We start from the raw sequence: 19978 nt of genomic DNA on the forward strand, positions 1-19978 counted from the left end.
TGTTTTCCCCACAGCTTGTTTCGGCAGCAGATGAACCCCAGAACACTCATTTCGCTCAGTTATTGCATTTCAGTGAAACTCCATGCAGCCGAAGGGACAACCCATCCAGTTGTTGTGTAGTAGGGCTCTGACTTAAGCTAGTTAATACTGAATATAAGCTCATTTTAGGGTGGAGTTGTTCACTGCATGCACTTAAAGCTCATCTGTGATGTGTCCCCACACACTATATGTATTTTTTCATATAAATTTCCTAGTCAAAACTGTGCTAATGGTGTCAAATGGCGCCTATGTTGGTGGTAAATGTGTTGAGCTTTGAGGTTGGGATATGTTTCACCCCTAGTCTAAATAAGGCGCCAGAAAATCCATCACAAGAGATTTATTTAAAAGATTCATCACGCTGCTGCTCTTGCTGCAGTAAAGCAGGCTATAAAATTCCACCGAAGCTAAATAACAGTGTGCTGCTGAGCTGATGTAAATGCCAATGCACAAAGTGCCCTGCACTCATCACTTGAGGCAGCCTAAACTGGAATCTCAGGCTAAACAAAAGCTTCCTTGCTGCTGTGCGAGTGCTAAATTTTGGGAAGGTATTTGGATTATCTGTCACTTTTTAGAGTCTTATGGGCATCTAGCTAAGAAGACCACCTAGAATTAAGATGAACACCTAGAATTAATTTAATGGACTGACAATGGTGTCTGGACCTGCTGTTGCTGCATGGTATGCACACAGGGTATTAAAACTGCCTCCCAAGCTGCTCGCTGGCCTCATGAGCATTGCATTCCAGCCCTTCACTAAAAAAGCCACTTTCAAGAAAAAAAAAACTCAAACCACACCAAAAAAACCCCTCACTCGGAGGCCACAATAAACTGATCTCTCAATTGAAATGGGTGGAAAAAATAACTGTTCTGGAATGGCTTCTATCTAGAACATGAGACAAGACAGAAAAACAAATGATACCCTGATATCCCCCCTTAGTGGCCTATGTTTGAGGAGAGGCCTCATGAAGGTAGGTTTTCTTCTTTTAGCAGCGCTTCAGCTTCTTAGGTTCATAAATAGCCCATATAACCCTTGTGCTGTTGGAGAACTGGAACTTGTTTTGCAGGATTGCAGGCTCTGCCTGGGCTGCTCAAGACATTGAATATGAGGCCACAAACCCCAGCTGCTAAAAGATACTTGGAGAGATATATATTTGTGTGTGTGCCTGTATATCCATCTCCCTATGTGTTTAGTTAAATTGATGTTATTCAATGAAAATTTTCTCCTGAACTGGTGAGGCAAACCTCAGCCCTGTGTTTTGGATTATTTTTTGTGCTGGTGAGAAATGACGGCTGGCTTGATGGCCCTTGAGACTGAAGACCTCCGCTTGTCCTTGGTCTAACTACACCCCAGGCCAAAGCAGGAGGGAGATCTCCCTTTGCCAACATCTTGTGACCCTGCCTAGTAGGGAAGCATCTTTAAGTGGGTGAGACTGATTCATTCTTTATTTCTAGTTGCACTGGATGTAAAAAGCTCCCATCAAAGCCCAAGCAGGGGAGAGACAAAGGCTCATGCTGACGTGCGGAGACTTAGATGCCGGATGAGGTAAAGAGACCAAAATTTTGCCATGGATCTCTGAGGCTGGGAGCTACACTTTTAGAATTGAGGCAAATCTGTTTCAGATAAACTAATGGAAAGGCAATCTTAATCTTAAATTGCTGTTTGCTTTTCATTTCTTAGGACTTTTATCTCCCATGCACTTCACTACTTCTTCCTAGTGCCTCTGTGCCAGGAAAAAGGAGAAGGCCATAACACCAGTCTGCCCGCTTTTTTCCTCACATGGCTCCTTGAAAAGAAAGATGGTCCTGTATCCAGGGCTGGAATATTTTTCCATAAGGATAAACTCATGAGGGAAACTTAACTCCCAGCTGCAACACATGAAACACAACTCGGGACTTCCAGAGGCATTGGCTTGCTACCAAACATAAGTATACTTTCACGAGCATAGCAAAAAGCATGCCTTGCTGACATGCTAACCCCTGCCTGTCATATTTTCAGTTCCTGCTCTGGGGAATGATGATACTAGAAGACCTATGTAAAGTGGCTGCAAGAGTATTTTTTTAACACAGACGCAACCCATCTTTTTTTCCTAACCTTGTTCTTAGAAATCACTGTATTACTTCTGCAGACACTTTCAGGAAAAAAAAAAAAAGCAGCCCAAAGCAGACACCTAGCATGGAAATATCCAGCCAGAATAGATAAATCTAGGCAGTGTCCTGAGAAACTCAGAGGGGATCTGGTACTACCCTACTACTATTTAAAGGCTACACGAAATAGTTTTGTTTCCAGCTCCACCTGTCAGTCTGAAAACTGATGAGTCTCATCCTTGTCAGAGAAGGAAATGAAGGAGCCGCATTGATTTCACTTAGAACTTGGTTCCTCTTACTGAAACTGCGAACCTGGTGCTTTGTATGCTACTAACCAGCATTGTCTCCTCAATGTTTTAATTGTCAAAGCTTTCAAACTACCTCTTTTTTTTTTTTTCTTCTCCCCACTGCTGTCTGAGCCAGGCTTATCTAGAAGTATTGCATCCCTGTTGAACAGAAAAACACTAACTGTGGGCATGTCCTTGCTGTCCTATGATAACAAGCACTCCGCTAGATGCTTGTATCTAGGAGATGAAGCCAGCAGGTTGCGGTAAGTCTGCATTTGTGCAACTGAAAAAAAAATCTAACATGCTGATAGCAGCAGTTTAAACCAAGCAAACAGCAGGAAGAGAGTCCTTGGTCCAAGGAGTCAGGGTCTAGATCGAACTGGAGAGGTCTGGGTCAGACTCCTGGCACAGCTACCGGCTTGCTGTCAGTGAATTCATGCCTTTGACCAGCCTGTCCCCAGTATGTGAAAGATGTGCTACTGCAAGGGTCTGTTAGTGCTGCACTATTTGCAGCCTCTTACAAGGCAGGGGTGGAAAAGAAGTGTAAACAGTAACTTTTTCAGATGACAAGCTTTTAGATAATTTGTAGGAAGTGCTCCAAATTCTGAATGCAAAACAATGCAGCATTTATAGAATGATAGAATCATAGAATGTTTTGGGTAGGAAGGGACCCCTAGAGGTCATCTAGTCCAACCCCCCTGCAGTGAGCAGGGACACCGCTAACCAGATCAGGTTGCTCAGAGCTCCATCCAACCTGGCCTTGAATGTTTCCAGGAATGGGGCCTCCACTGCTTCTCTGGGCAACTCGTTCCAGTGTTTCACCACCTTCATTGTAAAGAATTTCTTCCTTATATCCAGTCTAAACCTGCCCTGTTTTAGTTTAAAACCATTACCCCTTGTCCTGTCACAGCTGGCCCTACTAAAAAGATTTTCCCCATCTTTCCTATAGGCCCCCTTTAGGTACTGAAAGGCCGCAATCAGGTCTCCCCGCAGCCTTCTCTTCTCCAGGCTGAACAAGCCCAACTCCCTCAGCCTGTCCTCATAGGAGAGGTGCTTATGCTTATTTATGACTGAGGAAATAGCACACCACACTTCTCCTGGGGTCTACAGTTTTGCCCTTTACAATGCTTGCTTTTAAATGGTATTTTGTCTTCCAATTCATTATGCTACTTTCTGAGGCAGTCTGTTAGCACTGGGTGTGGGGATGCCCCAGATTCCTGCCTTCCTCCCTGGGAAATGCCATAGTGGGGCACAATTCATGGAACAACTGACCCTGCTCTCTACAAACCTGCTCCAAAGCCCACAGAAATAAACACATGCTTTTCCATTAATTTCCACAGACTTTGGATTGATCTCCAGATATCTGTCAATACTTTTTAATTGTGGAGATACCACTATGGAAAATAAGTAATGATGGCAACTCAGAAGAGACCCAAACCAGTATTTTTTCTGGGGCAGGGGTGAAGTCTTGCTGTAAATCACTGCAAATTCTCCTGGATCAGTTCTGTTCAAGTCTCTGGAGTGGCTAAGGCTGAGGAAAACCTGCTCTTAATCAAGAGATTAAAAAAATAAAAATAAAAATAAAAAAATCCCCAAACATCTACTTTCTCACCCTTCCCCCAGTGAGTGTTTTGAAACCTCTGCTTTTCAAGTCTCCTAGAGCTGTCTCTAAATCAGGAGGACCTCCTTTCAACTGGGACCTCCCTAGCAGATTATCACCCCTAAGGCTGAGGAAACAGTGCAGAAGTAGTGGCACCAACAAGCTGCAATTCAGGTTGTTTGAAACCAAATCTTACCTATATATCAACCTCCTTCTGTCTGTGAAGGACGCAGCATTTGTTCAGGCCACTGTACAAGGCTATTTAGTCTAGCATTTTGTGGAATCTTGAATTAATTTAATAATCTTTAATTTCCCGTAACGAATGTTCTTCAGCTTTGCAAACAATCCAGTGACATTTCCATCTAGTTTTGAAGAGTTGTAACTAAAGGTCACCTTTCTGTGACTTTGCTTTTTCATCTTCCAAGAGTGTTGGATTTTCTTTCTAAAACCGTCTGTGTCTAGATTCCCCCCACCCCCAATATGTGCAGGATCTCCTCTATGCAAGCTCTCGGTTTCTTTGCCAGTGTGTTTTCAAATCTCACACCCTGGTCAGAGGCAAAAATATTCATGTTAGCAAGAGTCAGCAGAAAGCTCTGCATCTCTGTTCTGATCTCAATGTGAATTTACAGAAGAAATTGTATCTGCATTCTGCTATTCCACATGCTCCTGTTAATCCCTATTCTTGCAAATATGCCACTGCTGCATAAATTGTGCTGCTCATCTCTATGAGTTCAAATGCATAAAATTTGCAAGTTAGTTCTCATTAATAACCCTGTAGCATAGTCCAAATGTTAACTCAGATAACGCTTTCAACTTTGTGCCATAAAGTTACATGTACTTGTTTTATTTCAGTTACATATTTTTTTTCTTAAATACTATAAAGAGATTCTATAGCTGTATTATGAAAATAATTTGTCTTATAAAATGAGGCTGCATGTGGTTAGACAGTGCGTAGGAATAATCAGATATACAGAATGTAAACTCTACTAAGGGAAAAAAGTTCAAGTGGCCCAGAGGAGGATTGTGACTATGGAAGTGATTTAGCTCTGCAGGGGGTAGGCAACTAAGCACCAGGGAAAAATTCTTAGTTTAATATAATCATGGTCAATGAGATCGTATTTTTCAATTCAGAAAGGGTCGCTGCAGTCATCTACTCTGACCCCCTTGCAATGAAGGACATAAAATGCTTGTCGCTGGGGAAATTATTTACTGGGGAATAAAATCCTAGGAGGTTCATAAGTTTCCTGAAACTGGGTTAAGTTCTGCACTGTGGAGGCTATTGATAGAGAACCCTGCATGGAGTCCTTAAGAGTAGAGAGAGTCCGTACAGGTGTCTCATGTTACTGCCATTCAAAGTTTCTCCAGGATTATTTAATATTGAAGTATGGTAGCAAGTGCACTACCTGCATGACAATATTTAGGCAGCAATATTCTGTTTCAAATGTATGAGTTGAGGGAGCCGCTGTGACTTGGCTTCTGGAGATACAGATGGCATAAGTCCTCCTACAGTAAGGTGGTAAATAACACTTATTTTACTTCATTTGTGTGCCAGAAAGCTTCAGAATGGTATGATTTTTTTTTTTTTTAGAAGTGGCTATGATGTATGCTGAGGTAACAAAATGCCTTGATCGTGTTCCAGTACTTCACTGAAGTCCTTGCATGATATGAGGAGTTACCACATTAGTATCACTGCCTTCACTGCACAGGCCTGTGCTGTGCTAAGAGATGTCCCAGCCCATAAGGCTTTATCAGTACTGGCTGTCCCTCATGTGAGAGGTACAGGGATAAACCGAAGGCAGAACAATCATTAGGCACTATACAAGAGACAGTCCTCGCTCCTGCAGTGACCTAGCAGCTCCATGCATTCATGAACTCCTAGCCTGTATGGGGGTTTTTTCAGTGTGGGGGTTTGGGTTTTTGGTTTGGGGTTTGGGTTTTTGGTTTTGGTGTGGGGAGGTGTTGTTGGGCTTGGGGGTTTTTTTTTTGTTGGTTGTGGGTTTTTGGTTTTTTTAGAATAGCTGAAAGCCAGAAGCTGAGACACTTTGCTTACAGGAATCAAACTTGGATCTCTTGGGCCATGTACCACCACTTCCACTGGGACACAGGCCTTGCTCCTCAGAAAGCCTGCAATCCAACAGGGAACTAGAGGATGCTGTTCTGTGCTCTAAGCTTTCTAGAGGTCATTATTAAGACAAAAAAAAAACCAAACCAAAAAAACCCCACCAAACCCATACCATGTTCATCTTGTTCTCCAAATACAAAAGTGACATCATTAAGACCATCCCTAAGACTCCTCAGAAACTGTAGAGGTGCAACTGGATTATGCCTTACAAAACAGACCCATATGCAAAGCTACTCTCACTGGGTTAGTACTCTGGGAGACAACCTATGTTCATGACTGCCCTAGAAACCTTATTTTCTGAAGCAGAACAGTTTGGGATCTGAGACCACTTTTGCAATCAGCAGGTTCAAAATGATCTGAAATATGCCTTTAGAATGTCACAGGAGCGTAGAGCCCTGAATTCTTAAGAGTCATCTATTGAAGTGAACAGAGAAGTCCTAGAATTGCACAACGATTTAGTACTTCTAGCACATGATGATGTCAGTCTGCCCACGCTTCAAACTAAAGACTTTTTTCCATCTGCTATGTCTTGCTATCCACAAAACACAAAAGCATTTTAACCTTCACCAAGAGCAATGGTATTAATGGGAACGAACAGAAAATGACAGTGCACAATCAAGCTTTGAGGTGTTTTAATCACAAACCTGTTTCCTTAAGCCCTGTTCCAACTCCTGCTGTTGGTCACTGTATTTTCTCTGCCTTTTTGAACAACGTGAATGTCAGCTGCCCCCTGTGCAGAAACCAGAGGTAGGATCTGAGGTGGCAATGTACTGTTTTAACTTGGCTGTGAAGGTCATGCTCTTCTGTTGAGTCCCCTGCTTCTATTTGCAGCCAGTCCCTGCCCATGCTGCAGCACAGGGAACAAAAAAGTAATACTCGCAGCACTCTGATGTGCAACACAGTTCTTCAAACTTGATGGTATTAAATTTTTCATAGCTTTCTAGTAAGTGTCATTCAGTAAATGTTTGGCAATTGAGGAAATGCCATAAAATGGTCTAGACCTAATGTGAGGTGAGATACATGATACTGAACATGAAATGAGTCCTAATGATACTGAAGCTTTGTTTAGCTGGGTCTAGAGACCTCTGCAGGCAAATTATGATACTTTTCATACCTGTGAGGTACAAAAACTTAAGAAATTGCTCTAGGGTCATTCTGCGTTTTCTACGGTCTGTCTCTTGCCTCATCTTCAAAGGGATGCCAAGCTAGCCTCCTCCAGAGCTGATGCTTATTGTACCATGCAGATCAGTAACTGCCCGTGATTTTACAGATCAATATACATCATAGGTGCTGTAACTGCTTAGGAAACAGGCAACTTTACTGAAGTTTCGGCATGAAAATAAAATAGGAGAATGAAATTCCTATATAATTTGGTGGTTTATTCTGTAGAGGGGGGACTAGGAAAACAGAACAGGCAAAGCTCCTTTCTTAGCTCAGAAGCCAATGTGTCTGCCTTTTCAGGCAGGAATGAGTGGAAATGGTGCATCTTTTCCTCGGAGCCCTAAAAGTCTGCAGAGCTGTATGTAAGACCTGTCCAAACTAGTATTTCTTATAGTACAAGCACCCAAACTCCTCCCAAGGTACGCTGAGCACTATGTGACTTTCTACTGGTTTCCACCACAGCGGTTAAAGCTTAGATGTTTTTTTTCACACTAGATCCTAAATAGAAAATTAATGAAGAAAATAGTCATACTGAGTATGTTTAAAATAGAAGTAGTTTGTTTTCGTGGTTTTTTCAGATGCCAGTTCAGAAACTGCGGACAAAAATCCCCAAGAAATTACCAAAGCGATATTGAGGATGCACGGTGGGGAGTGGTGAGAAATAGACTGCTTTAATTACACTGAACGCTGACGAAAGAGTATTCTTGCATGAGATGTACTTATTTGAGATTACCATGGGGCACTGAAGATTAATTGTAGGCAAGATCTTGATTTCTTGCCTCAGCCAGTACTTCCTTTTATTTCAGTGAGACAGTATCAGTTATATGAAGAGAAGAGTGGTCAGCTGGTGCTTCCCAGGACCGGTCTGCCTGCCCCTCTGAATGGGTCTGAACCATCCAGTTGGGTTAATCACTTCCTTTCAAGCAAAAAGTAAAAGATTTTTTGTGTCATTTACTTTTCATATCTTACCAGCACAGCTCATTAATGAATCCTTCATCCATTGACACTTAACGGGGAGAATTTTGTTTTACATTTTTCACTTATCACATCTCAAAAGCAGGGGTTTCTTTCTGCTCAGTTTCAATTGTTTTCCATCCATGGCCAACCTATGTTCACTAGCATCTAGCTGGATTATTCACAGCTCTATGACCAAGCATGTTTCTTTAGTCTCAGAGTCATCGATAGGACACAGTATATGAATATTTGATAACTAAAATATAGTAAGCTGTGTCCTGGATAGAGTTGTCTCTCATTGCCTTCAACTTTTTCTGGCTGCAGCTCTTCAGCAGCAGGTGTTCTGCTTTCAGGACTGTGCATCTTTATGGGAGAATCACTGTGCTCCCAGTTTTTGTCATTTGATCAGCAAGGTAAACATAAATAAACAGGAGGAGTGGATGTAAGGGCCACATCTGCAGTTGCACTTGCTAAGATATGAGTTGCAAGAGCTCTCAGTTCTCCCCTTTCAGTGAATTCGTTGGTTGTGGTCATGAAACAAGGCCATTTCCTCAGCTCCCTCCTGCAGCAAGGGGAAGGTGGTTGCATGGGCACAGCATGGCAGCGGGAGGTGGGCAGCCCGCTTCATGCTCCTGGCTTTGTAAAGAAGCTTCTGTGACCAGATCCTCAGCTGGGGTTAGCAGCCAGAATGGGTAAAAGACCACACGTCACTGAGGGACATATTTCTAAATAAATACATAGATAAGGATGCTCATATTCTTCTCTACTCCTCTTTGATAATCTCCTGTGACCTACCATGTTCCCTGTAGATTAAAGGCCAAGTTTTCTTAACTGGAGATAAATTTCCTGAAACTTTGCCTGGCAATAGATCTAGCAGACATGGACTCGTGGGACAAACTCCTGCTGTGTATCACTATTAAATTATTTCATGTTGGAATTTGGCCTGGAGCAGAACCAGCTCCAGTGTATGTTACCACAAGCATCCAGTTGGGTTAAGCAGTAGTGCTTGGTGTCACAGGTTCTGCCACTGAGGCTGGTTAACACAAGGTGTTTGTGTTGGCACTCATACTCCCGTGCCCCCCCCTTTTGCAGTGTGGGGGTTTGGGTTGTGTGTGGTGGTTTTTTGGTTTTTTTTTTGGTTGTGGTCTTTTTTCTGCTCCCCATGGGTCTAATACTGCATTCTTCTGTAGTGACTCTCCAATATATTTCTATTTATTCCGCAGCCCTATTTCAGTGAAGAAATAAATAGCCCACGCAGACTTTTTGGCTTCTACATTCTTTCTTGCACTTTCCTGCTCCAAATGTCAGACTTGAAGTTCTCACTTGTAAAGCTCCTCAAGGGCATGGGTCAATTGCTGGGTGGCTCAGGAAAAGATCATGGTCAACAGCTTTACGTAACTGGCTTCCACCGTTGTGGGGAGTGGGATTTTTGTTTCCCAGGGCAGGCACAGAGATAAGCCCCTGAGAAAAGCAGCCTTCTCGAGCAGGGTTGTGCAAATCTGTGGTAGATGATATTATAGGTACACTCGGAGTTGGATGGCAAATATAGCCACAGGAAGGGGAGAAAGAAGGTAAAGACAAGCTCCTTTTATGCTTGTAGTCCTGTGGGTCAAAATGAAATTAAGTCCTACTGGGTTAGAAGTGAAAGACAGGATTGCCAAACATGTTTTTAATGAAAATAAATGCTATTTCAATGCTTTCAGTAATTAATGGCAGTGGATGAGCCATAAAGGGTCCTAAGGATCCCACAGGGCCTATAGGGGCTGGGGCTCAGATGCTGGGTAACTACTGCCTGCCTGGGAGCCATCTGCAGGCTGGATCTTGGCAGCCCTGGCCCAGAGGAGAAATTGTGGAAAGAAACTTTGGCAATGCCTGAGTCACAATTCCCTTGGTGACTTGAGACTATCAGGCTCCTCCTTCCTTCGCCTCGGTTTCCATGTTGGCCACTTGAGGATAGTCACAGTGGCGCGCCTTGCAGGAGGGTCATGGTGGTGGCCCTTGTTCCCACAGCCCTTTGGAGAGCTGGAGTGCTGTTCAAGTGCTAAAGACATTCCCTCCCTGGGAGCATATATCCTGTGCGCTCTCCAGTTGCATCCTTCCAGCTTGAAAACTTTTCAAGCCGCTTATCTAAACAGTTCCCACACGGTAATGCATCGCCGCCCCAGGCCTCTGCTCTTGCTTGTCTGCAGCTTCCTCTCTGCCGACCCCTGAGCAGCAGCAGCAAAACAACCTGTGAACGTCAGGAGCTTCATGCGCTTCCAAAACCAGGCTTGATGTTTTCAACATACTCTCTCGTTTTCCTCTGCACAGACTACTGTCTAACATTTCTGGAAAGGCAGCTGGAGACTCCAGCCAATTTCTATGGCATTTTAAAGCTGCACATATGTTTAATATATCTACTACTTCCTTCCCCAGGGCTTCATGCTTCTCTTGCCATTCATCTTTTCATACTGTATGCATAGAATATGAGTTATCTATAGCGTCACTACCATAATATATGGCATTTCCCAACACCTACATGGCAAATCCATTAGAAACTGTAACAGCTGCAGACTAACTCCAGCAGTGTGAATGCTCTACCTGGTGGGAAACAATCATGAAAAGTACTTTTCCCATTCAGAATTACGAAAAGGTGATAGAAACAGATGCACCCCCCTTCTCAGTTATTTTTCTGACTCTGGGGAAGAGGTAGGAATCAACAAAATGAGGGGGAGCTGGTTTAACCTGAGGCAAATAGAAAGAAATGCTAGTCCAAACAGCAGGCCAGGTTCTGAGCTGGTGAGGTGGGAGTCCCATAACCAGCGGAGCGGCGACGGGGACCACTCACGGCAGTGCCCCGCAAACTGCACGTGGCAAGGGCAGGAAAGCCGGGGGTGCCTTCTCCCAGAGTTGCAACTCCACCTCTGCAGCAGCAGCAGGCCTAATAAAAGACTGTCACTAATGCTGAACAAACACAGACTTGGAACAAAAGCAGCAAATGGCTAAGAATGCTGTAGTCTCCTTGCCCGCTGCTATCTTACAGCAGTTCTTCCACCCTCCCGCTCACACAGCATTGGGAATGCCTGCCGGGCCTGTGGTGAGAAGGCACAAACACCTTCAGTCAACAGCAGCTAATGACAGCCCTGTAACCGCAGCTCCGCTGAAGCCTGAAGCGTTTTGTTCATCCTCCTACTTTAAGGCAGTGTTTTTCATATAGTTACGTATTTATTTTTGGGTGCTATAAATGTAAAAGGCGCAATGGTGGCGCAAAGATAAATGTAGAAAAAGAAAGTTTGCTTGGGAAGTACAGGCATAACTTGTTTCTCATGCTCTGCTATTAAGCCAAAATATTTACCCACTTCTATGACCAAGGCTAGCTATGCAAAGGCATACACCGCTTCCTTTTTTAACCTGTGTGACACTGGCTTCATACGACTGTCTGGAGCTGTTAAAGCTTGGAGCATCCTCAATGTCCAAGCCAGGGAATGGCCTCCAGGGCAGGAGGAACCACTTCAGAGTGGCTGTTCTTTGCCACATCACATCACTGCTCCTAGGTCAGCTCATCCGGATCTTGTGCACTGAGCCTTTAATGAGGCACTGGCAGTGTGGGCAAAGAGTAACGAAGGAGCTGGAGATGAGCAACAGAGATGGGAGGAAGCGGTATGTGAGGAGGCTGAAGAGGCAACTGCGAATACGAAGTTGTCGTGTAAAGTACAAAGCAGAAGCGATTCTACCATAAGCAGACATTAGGGAACATGTACTAAACTGGCAAGGGGAGAGGGAAGGGTGACAGCTGGGAAGAAATGAAGCAAAAAAAGTATGTGCAAGGCAAGGGGTAGGCAGGGACTCCAGATACCAGGGAGGTAAAGAACAAGTTTGTGGAAGAATAGAAGTCTTAGCATTTTTGGAAGGAACTATTAGGGTCAGCAGCCTGGGAGTACCAGTGCATTCAGTGACCGTGTGGGGAGCTGCAGACTGACCAAAACATGGCAAGGCTTTGTGGTAAGCAGGCGGAGGATTCCTGGGACTCCACCAGGAAGCTTTTGAGTTGGCTTTCGCAATGACTACAGGAGACAGAAGTGGAGAGGATGGCTATCTTATCAAGGCAAGCGCTGCAGGGGGTGGCTGAGCACAGGCCTGGAGTAAAAGCTGTGCTGCACACATAAATCTTGAATCCTGGCATTCCTTCCCCGGCAATCAAACAGCAGGCTATATTTAGCCCAACCTAAACAGAAACAAAGAACAGCAGGACTAGTCTTAGCTCTAACAGCTGCCACCAGCTGCTCCGAGGGGACGCAGGTAGGGCCAATGTCAGATGTAGTTAAATGAGATGGAACAGGGAAGGCAGCTATGCTTGAATGAACAGTGTTGGCGTTTGGTTAGAGAAATTCTGCGTTTTATTATTTCATGGTCAGCCAGAAGGAAGATCGAATGTCGAGCAGAGCGTGAATGCTTTCCACACCAAGGGAAAGGCTATAGCGAGCCATGGAGGCAAACAAGCAGAGGAAAGGGAGAAGGTAACAGATACAAGTAGACCATCCTGGCACTGGAAGCAAATGCTTCTGTGTCTAGCCCAGGTGCCCCCTCTCTTCAGTTTTAGCGTAACAAGAATCAACAAATGCAGTTTTGAGAAAACCCAAGAAAGACTTGGTTGTCACACAGCTGCTGACTAAAAGCTTGTATCTGGGGGGGTAATGCTGGTGGGGCTTTTCCAAGTGGCACGCTGGGGGTGCCCACAGATACTGCTGATCCCAGTGGGGCCTGCACTTGGTTAACGTACACCCTGTACAAAACCGCACGTGTTGGGGCCACGACAACAGCAGCCCCCCTCCGTGTCAGCATGGCAACACCTCCCAGGGCCACACATTGCTGGGTGACAGCGACTTATTTCACTGATCCATTAACCTGTGGCTCACCCTCCCTATAGGCATCAGTGTCATCCACTGGACAGAAGCGTGGAAAGGTCACGTTAATGCAACTGGTTGCTTGCAGTATTACCTGCTCCAGGGGGACATATTAGCATGCTTGCTGGGGAGAAATCACCCCAAAACCTCACCCAAAGTGACCTCATCACTGTTACATTTCTAATAGTGTGTATGCACATACGTGCACAGTACCTTCAGTGAACCTGGACCTGGTTGAAAAGCATAAAACCAGAGGATGCAAAAAGTGGGATTGTTTAATGTGTACTTTACCAGCAAAATATTAGGGGACAATTAATATAGTGGGTGTTAAACCTGATCACTGAACAATCACTTAAGCATCTGGTTGTCATTGCCATTCTTACCAACAAAGAAAAAAAAAAAAGCAACTGGTCCACTCCATCAGTGTCAAAAAAACCCCAAAATCACAACAGAAAATCCACAGTGTCTCCTTCACCCACATTTCTGGATTTCAGAGGCACTTTATGACAGAAATCCTCCCTAGTTACATCAGTTGGTATAGCACGGACTTTGAAGCTTTTGTGGTAGCTTTCCCTGCCTTACTAGCAGACCTGCGAGCTTGATGACTAATCGCTCCTTAATAACTCATGTTTCCTCCTGAAAAGTCCCTGAAACAAAACTAGTGGGGGAAAAACATATGAGCAGGGATTTGTGAAGTAGAAAATCACTTTGGAATGGGCTTCTTTCCCAGTAACCTGTATGGTTTTTTTGAAGGGGGCAAGGGGAGGTGGCGCTGAATTCAGTTCTATTTTCGACATGCCCAGACCTTGCAATTGGGAAGTGATCCCTGGTAGTGTATTTCAGACATATCCCCAGTAATGAAAACAAAACACAGATTTGTAGTAGGCCTCTCTGGCTTGGCTGTTGCTTGAATTTCTTCTGTAGGAACTTTCAAATCCAGGTATCTTTCTCCTAAGTATGTTCCTGCACCCTGGGTTAGATGGGGAAAAGAGCTTAAGCCAACAGATACAAATCTACGTCTACTCAGGACTTCCCAAACTGTGACACTAAAATGACTGAAGTTGGTGAGATCTTCATTTCTGAGATGGGACAGGCTCTTTGCAGGATGATACTTACTGACGCTACTTTATCGATTACCCTCTTGCCCAAACACAAGCATCTGAGCTACTGCTGGATCAAAAAGTGACAGCAGCCCCATGTCTCACGTCCCTGATTGCATAAGAAAATTATTTCCATAGCTGCCTAGAAGCAGACAGATACTTACTGGAGGGAGCCTGTGGGAGCTTTAATATCTTCCCTGTTACTTAAGCACCAGCAGAACCCACACACGCTTCCGTGTCACATACCACGGCTGCAGCTGCACGGCCCATCCAGACAGATGAGAACTGCATCTGCCCGTGGCTGGGCGCACCCTGCACACTAATGCAGAAACTTGGAATATTCAGCCTGGCGCACGCACAGCAAAAAGGCAAGTTGGATAGCGCATGCTGCAGCTGGACATCCTCTCTTTTTTTGGCCAAAATATAAAGGCTCCTAAGCAGAGGTATTTCGAGCATTCATAGTCAACTGAATTATGAGTTGGAAAAGCATCAGCCATGCAGTGCTATCCAATACATGCCCTGCTTTTCTCCTCCTGGTTCATATGTTTTCACTCCTCTTTAGCTTTCTGGGCACGTACTGTACCTTGTGATGACATGGAAGAACAAGGCCCTTAAGTCTTTATTAATTGCTACTACTGTATTTTTAAAAGGAGCTATTTAGGAAATTCTAATTTTTGTTACCATAGGAATGAAGCTGTAGGATTCAGCAGAAGAACAATTTAAACAGCAGTGTTTAAGTAATTCAGTTCAACTTTAATTCTCTGTTCCCTCCAAGCTCCTCTTGGACATAAAGAAAAGGACTTTAAAAGCTCTCTCCCCCCCCTCAGTGCTGCTTGACTCTAGCCCAGATTAGGAGGTGCAGCCCTGTTATCCATAGCAGAGCTTTGCAATGTCCCTTCCCACCCGCAGAGCATCTCCTCTTCTTCCCAAGTGAGGCAGCAGCAAAGTGCTCCTTGGCTCAGGCAGAGCTCATCATCCGGGTTTTTTTCAGCTAGTTTAAAGCAATGTTTATGCAACTTTTATACAATAAGAACTGGGTGTATAGAGGAGCATCCAGTCCGCTGTACAAGAGCAGGTTGGGATGCTTGTACCTGATGACCTTGCCCAGGTAGCTTGCCCAGAGGAGCTGACCAGTCATTTACTACTCCGTGTAATTCTGAGCTAACTGCCTTACTAGACCACTCTTACATTGCCCCTTTCTGAGGTTTGCTCCTCCTTTTCTGTTTTAAAGGTTTAGGTCTACATTAAGTAAAAACCAAAACAGGACAGGTGAGTTGATTAGCAATTTTGCTGGCCTTCTCCAGCAGACCCAAGGAGACAAGGCAAGGAAGGAGAACAGTAAAAAGCTGACACTCAGACTTGCTATTCCCACTTGTTCGTTTTTTAAACCTTTGAACCATGGAAACTTGATAAGCAGCAAGAAAAGGGAGAAAAGTTGTGTTTTCCCTGGCTTTAACTGTCTTTTGAGATGCAGCCACTATTCTGACTCGTGAACAGTGTTCTGGTTTCCCACCTCATGTTTGGGAGAGTCTCGGATTAATTGGAAGGGACTACTTAGTAGAACAAGGAATCTTGCACCCCATTAAACAGACGTCTAGCATAAACGATGAGATTAGGATGTTCCTCAGCTCTCAGTAATGTTAACAATTCCATTGACTTTCATGGTGCATGAGGGACAGCTTTAATTCTCCACACGTCCCAAAGCACAACACTTCTTTCTTCATAGCTGCTTTGACTCACTGATCCAAAGCCCCAGTCAGGAACTGGAAGAGGAGCCTCTCCAGGATATTACAGTATCTGTCTGTAACTTCACAGATGCTATCAGGTGGTGAAGCCACTTACAGATTAAGAAGCTAATGCCTGGCTCTTCCTCAGCAAATGAAGATGAGCCAAGAAAGCAAGCCAGTGACCGTATTCTGGCATGACTTTCTGGCAATTACAGCGGTCTTATTTATCGCCCAATGTCTCCTTTTCATCACACATATCTAGCATGCTCCAGCACTCTGCCTTGCATTCTTGCTTCTAAAGTCTGGCTTATCTTTCAGCTGTCTGGCCAAGCCTACCCTAGTAACCTACAGCCACAGGATCCTGTCTCAACAAAGTACTACAGGCAGGTCACAGGGATAGGGAATTACATTAGTAAAAAAGGAAACTATCAACACTAATCTAGCAGGACGCTACTAATCTAGCAGGACACTTATCCGCCAAACCCAACTATCCAAAGACTACTTTGTGCCCAGCCCTGCTTTTAGTAAAGGTGTAACAGCACTTCCACAGCTCCTGCTGTTGGCTACAGCAAATGGGTATTTTCAGGCTTCCACCCCCAACACCTTATTTCTCTGGAGCTGGCCGAGCTGTTGAAACTGGATCCTTTTATGGGAACGTACAAGAGGAGTTTTCATAAGCAAGCTGGAGCTTCTGGGAGGCACAGCTGCTGCTCTGTCGAGGTGGCGGATAGCACTCTGATAGCACCCACTTCAATTCACCCTGTTGTGCTGCCACTTATTTGCGCCTTCGTTTCCACACAGATTCACATGCGTGGTCACAACCAAAAAGAGAGGACCTTAGTCATGTTTTATGTAATATTTCCTTGCATCTCAAAGGGAAAAAAAGAAAAGAGAGAGGAGGAGGACTCTGAAAGACTAGGATGTTTTTATCGGCTTTTCATTAAAAATTATCTCCCACCCAGTTCCGGGACTACAGGAAAACATTTTTACCATAAAATCCTAGTACAGTGAAGTCTACAAAAAGCATACAATAGGTTAAAAAGGCTCTTGTTGATCCTATACTGGTGAGGCATTTTAACTGAGCACTCAACTGGTAATCTGTCTATTTTTTAAATAGAAGCTCTGAAATAGCTTGGAATATCGGGGTGAAGGGAGTCTTTTAGTGTTACAATTCTCCTGCAAATACTTCAACATCATCTTGCATTATTTTCAATCCAGCCAAAAGACTGGACAACCACAGAAACCCTCGACTGAATGTAAGACAAACCAAAAGGAGAACCACTGAAGTTACTCAGAAAACTTGGAGGGGACAGTGAAATACAAAAAGAGGGGTGGGGGTGAGCGCAGCAGGAGAGAAGGAACAGTTTAAACTTATCCCAGTGTATTATCAGCACTCCCTCCGGTATTTTATTCAAACAGGTAGAATTTAATCTGCATAGTCTTTGTATAAGCGGTATAATCCCTAACAACCTCTGCCTCACATACGCCTTTTTTCCTGAAGGCTGACAGAGGTACTTCACTGATAGTGTTCTGGTAAAATACCTTCAGGGTAAACATGCTTTTATAAACAACCCATTCCAAAGTTAACGAAACTGTAATAGCAGTTTATGGGCCAGAACCTTGGCACTTCTACTCTAAAAGTTACTTTGGGGAACCAACCAGAGCTGGTTGACAGCAGCTGAGAGTCTCGCCTAATGCTCTTACAGACACATCCTACCCCCTGGCTTTTCCTGTGCGGATTTCTCTAAAATAAACAGTATTTTACAATTCCCAAACTAGCCCAGGAGCTTGATTAGACTCAGTCTCCTTATTTGCTTGTCCCTGTGGGGCAGGGACATGTTAGAGTGGCCCTGGAACTGTCAACTTAATGCAACACCACTGAACGACCCGAGAGAGCTTGCAACCCTCGCGTTATGCTCCTTGTCTCACCAAAGTAAAGGCTGTCTGTAGAAATGGATTTTTAACATTTATGCCTCCCCCTTGTGTTTCTACCGTATGAACTCAGCAGACTATGTTTATTTCTCAAAAGATCTTTCCAAATGCAAACTTTACACGTCGTATTTTCTTGGTTTCCTGGTAAATATGTAAATCCAAGAGAGCACTGAGAATAAAAATTCTTTGAGTTGCCGCGTCTAAAATTTCCCACTGAAATCAGCCAGAATTACAGCTATTACAGAAGTCATCCAATATTTAACAGAGGATCTGATCTTAGGGGCTAGGGATCATAATACAAATACCTTCATCTAGCACAAGCTATGAAGAGACAAATTAAATATTAATTCTGTTCCAGTGGAAAAAAGCAGTCTTGCCACTCACTTCATGAGAAGTGGGATTGAGTTGGCGTGGGAAGTTTGGGTTTTTTGATGTCGTTGGGCTTTTTTAAAGCGATAGAAGTACTTTTATTCTGGAGAATCTGGAGAAAATAGTGTGGAAAGCATGAAAAAGAGAACTCCTGGCCTGATCCTGACCACCCCGACAAGAATAAGGTCACAGCTGTCTTCTTGTACAAAGAGCTTGTCTGCACAGAGGGAGCAAAAAGTTACCTGACGACAAGCAGAATTAAAAATCAGATGGCAAACGTACCTGACTTGCCCACGCCAGCTCGACCAAAGATCGCCAGCTTCACTTCTGCGCTCTTAGCCATGCTGGAAGGAACGGAGTGGCGACAAATTCACTCGATTATCAAAAGTGAAGCAGAAGAACGGTTCCCAGCTCCTGTCTTCGGCTTCACCGTGTCATTGTGACGTCAATGCAGAGCCTGGGGAAGAACACCACGAGGATGGAGCTGCAAGGAGCCAGGCTCTCCCTCAACCTCCCCCTTTTTTTCTTTTTTAAATAGTCATGATAATTGACGCTACGTTCCCACTTTAAGCATCGCAGTAACGCCACTGCCACATTTGGCACTGTGCGTGCAAAACCTACCTTCAGCTTTTTCGCTCTCGCTGTGTGTTTCACACTGGCACTGTAATATTGCAAAAGGAACTTAACAACCCAAAGTACCTGCCTCACGAGGTTCCTTATTCTTTCTTTCTCTTTCAGCTGCAATTGCTTATACTAACTGTCTTTGCCTCAACTCCAATGTATAAGTTTTTGTGGCATATATTTAAAAGCCAACGAGCACTCACTAGCAGTGCCTGCAGATAGCTGATCTTTCCTCAAGCCCTCCAGTTCCAGAAAGGTTTCAGTTACTCAGCTGCAGTTGCTTAAAAACCTCTAAGCACTTGTACCTTGCTCATTCTGCTAAACAAATCCGTACCCAGAAGTTCTCTAGTGCTCCTTGTTTAAGCTGCCTCAGCTCATACATAAACATTCGGCAAAGCGTGGGGTTAGAAAAAGGATGCCAGAATTTCTGGTAATACACTTTTAACAGGCCACGTGGGAATTATCTGTATTCACAGCTATGCTGCGTGACCTTGAGCAAGTCACCTGACACTTCATCTCCTTGATTTCTCTAACCTGGACAGTAAAAAAAAAAAAAAGTAACAGTACCTGTCATTGTAGAATGCTTTCAGATCTTGGGTGAAAAAACAGCAACTGTGATGATAATGATGATTCTCAGCCCTGACTAAAACATCAAAAATTCTGCCTCCCTTTAAAACAGGATAGAACTTTACTTGTGAATGCAACCTGTTATGAAGCTTTGCTGTTGTTCTGAAGCGCCGGCTTTAGCCACAAATTCTAACAGTGATGTTGTAGGAAGCTCTATGTTAATACTACCCGCTCTACAGAAAAATGCATTTCAAATATGTTTCTCGAAATAAAAGCCTGAGGCTTTTCCCTATTAAAAAAAAAAAAAAAAAGTTCGTAAAAAGAAAGAGTAAAGACAGCTTACATACAGAGGGGTCCCAATCCATCTCTGACGTCTCTGTGCTCCTGATTCATTTTGCCCAAGAGTAAATATCAGACCACGCTCGCCGTGCATGAACAGTCAGAAGCGCAAAGTCTTTCAGGAGCTGTATCACCGAGCGGGGGGGTGGGAGCGGGACACCGGCATTTCCCTCCCACGGAAGCTCCCGGTCGCCT

The 19978-nt window shown here is 44.1% G+C and overlaps 1 protein-coding gene across 2 annotated transcripts in view; it reads right to left on the minus strand.

The window, feature by feature from the left end:
- Positions 1-18599, minus strand: part of RERG (RAS like estrogen regulated growth inhibitor) — a 105837-nt gene extending 87238 nt beyond the window's left edge. For both annotated transcript variants that reach the window (XM_009648722.1, XM_009648721.1), the window contains exon 1: positions 18539-18599. In XM_009648722.1, the coding sequence (XP_009647017.1) occupies positions 18539-18599 (61 nt within the window). The remainder of the gene's footprint in view (positions 1-18538) is intronic.
- Between the last annotated feature and the right edge of the window lie 1379 nt (positions 18600-19978).

Source organism: Egretta garzetta, unplaced genomic scaffold (genome assembly GCF_000687185.1).
Source record: "Egretta garzetta isolate BGI_Z169 unplaced genomic scaffold, ASM68718v1 scaffold81, whole genome shotgun sequence".
NCBI lineage: Eukaryota > Metazoa > Chordata > Aves > Pelecaniformes > Ardeidae > Egretta > Egretta garzetta.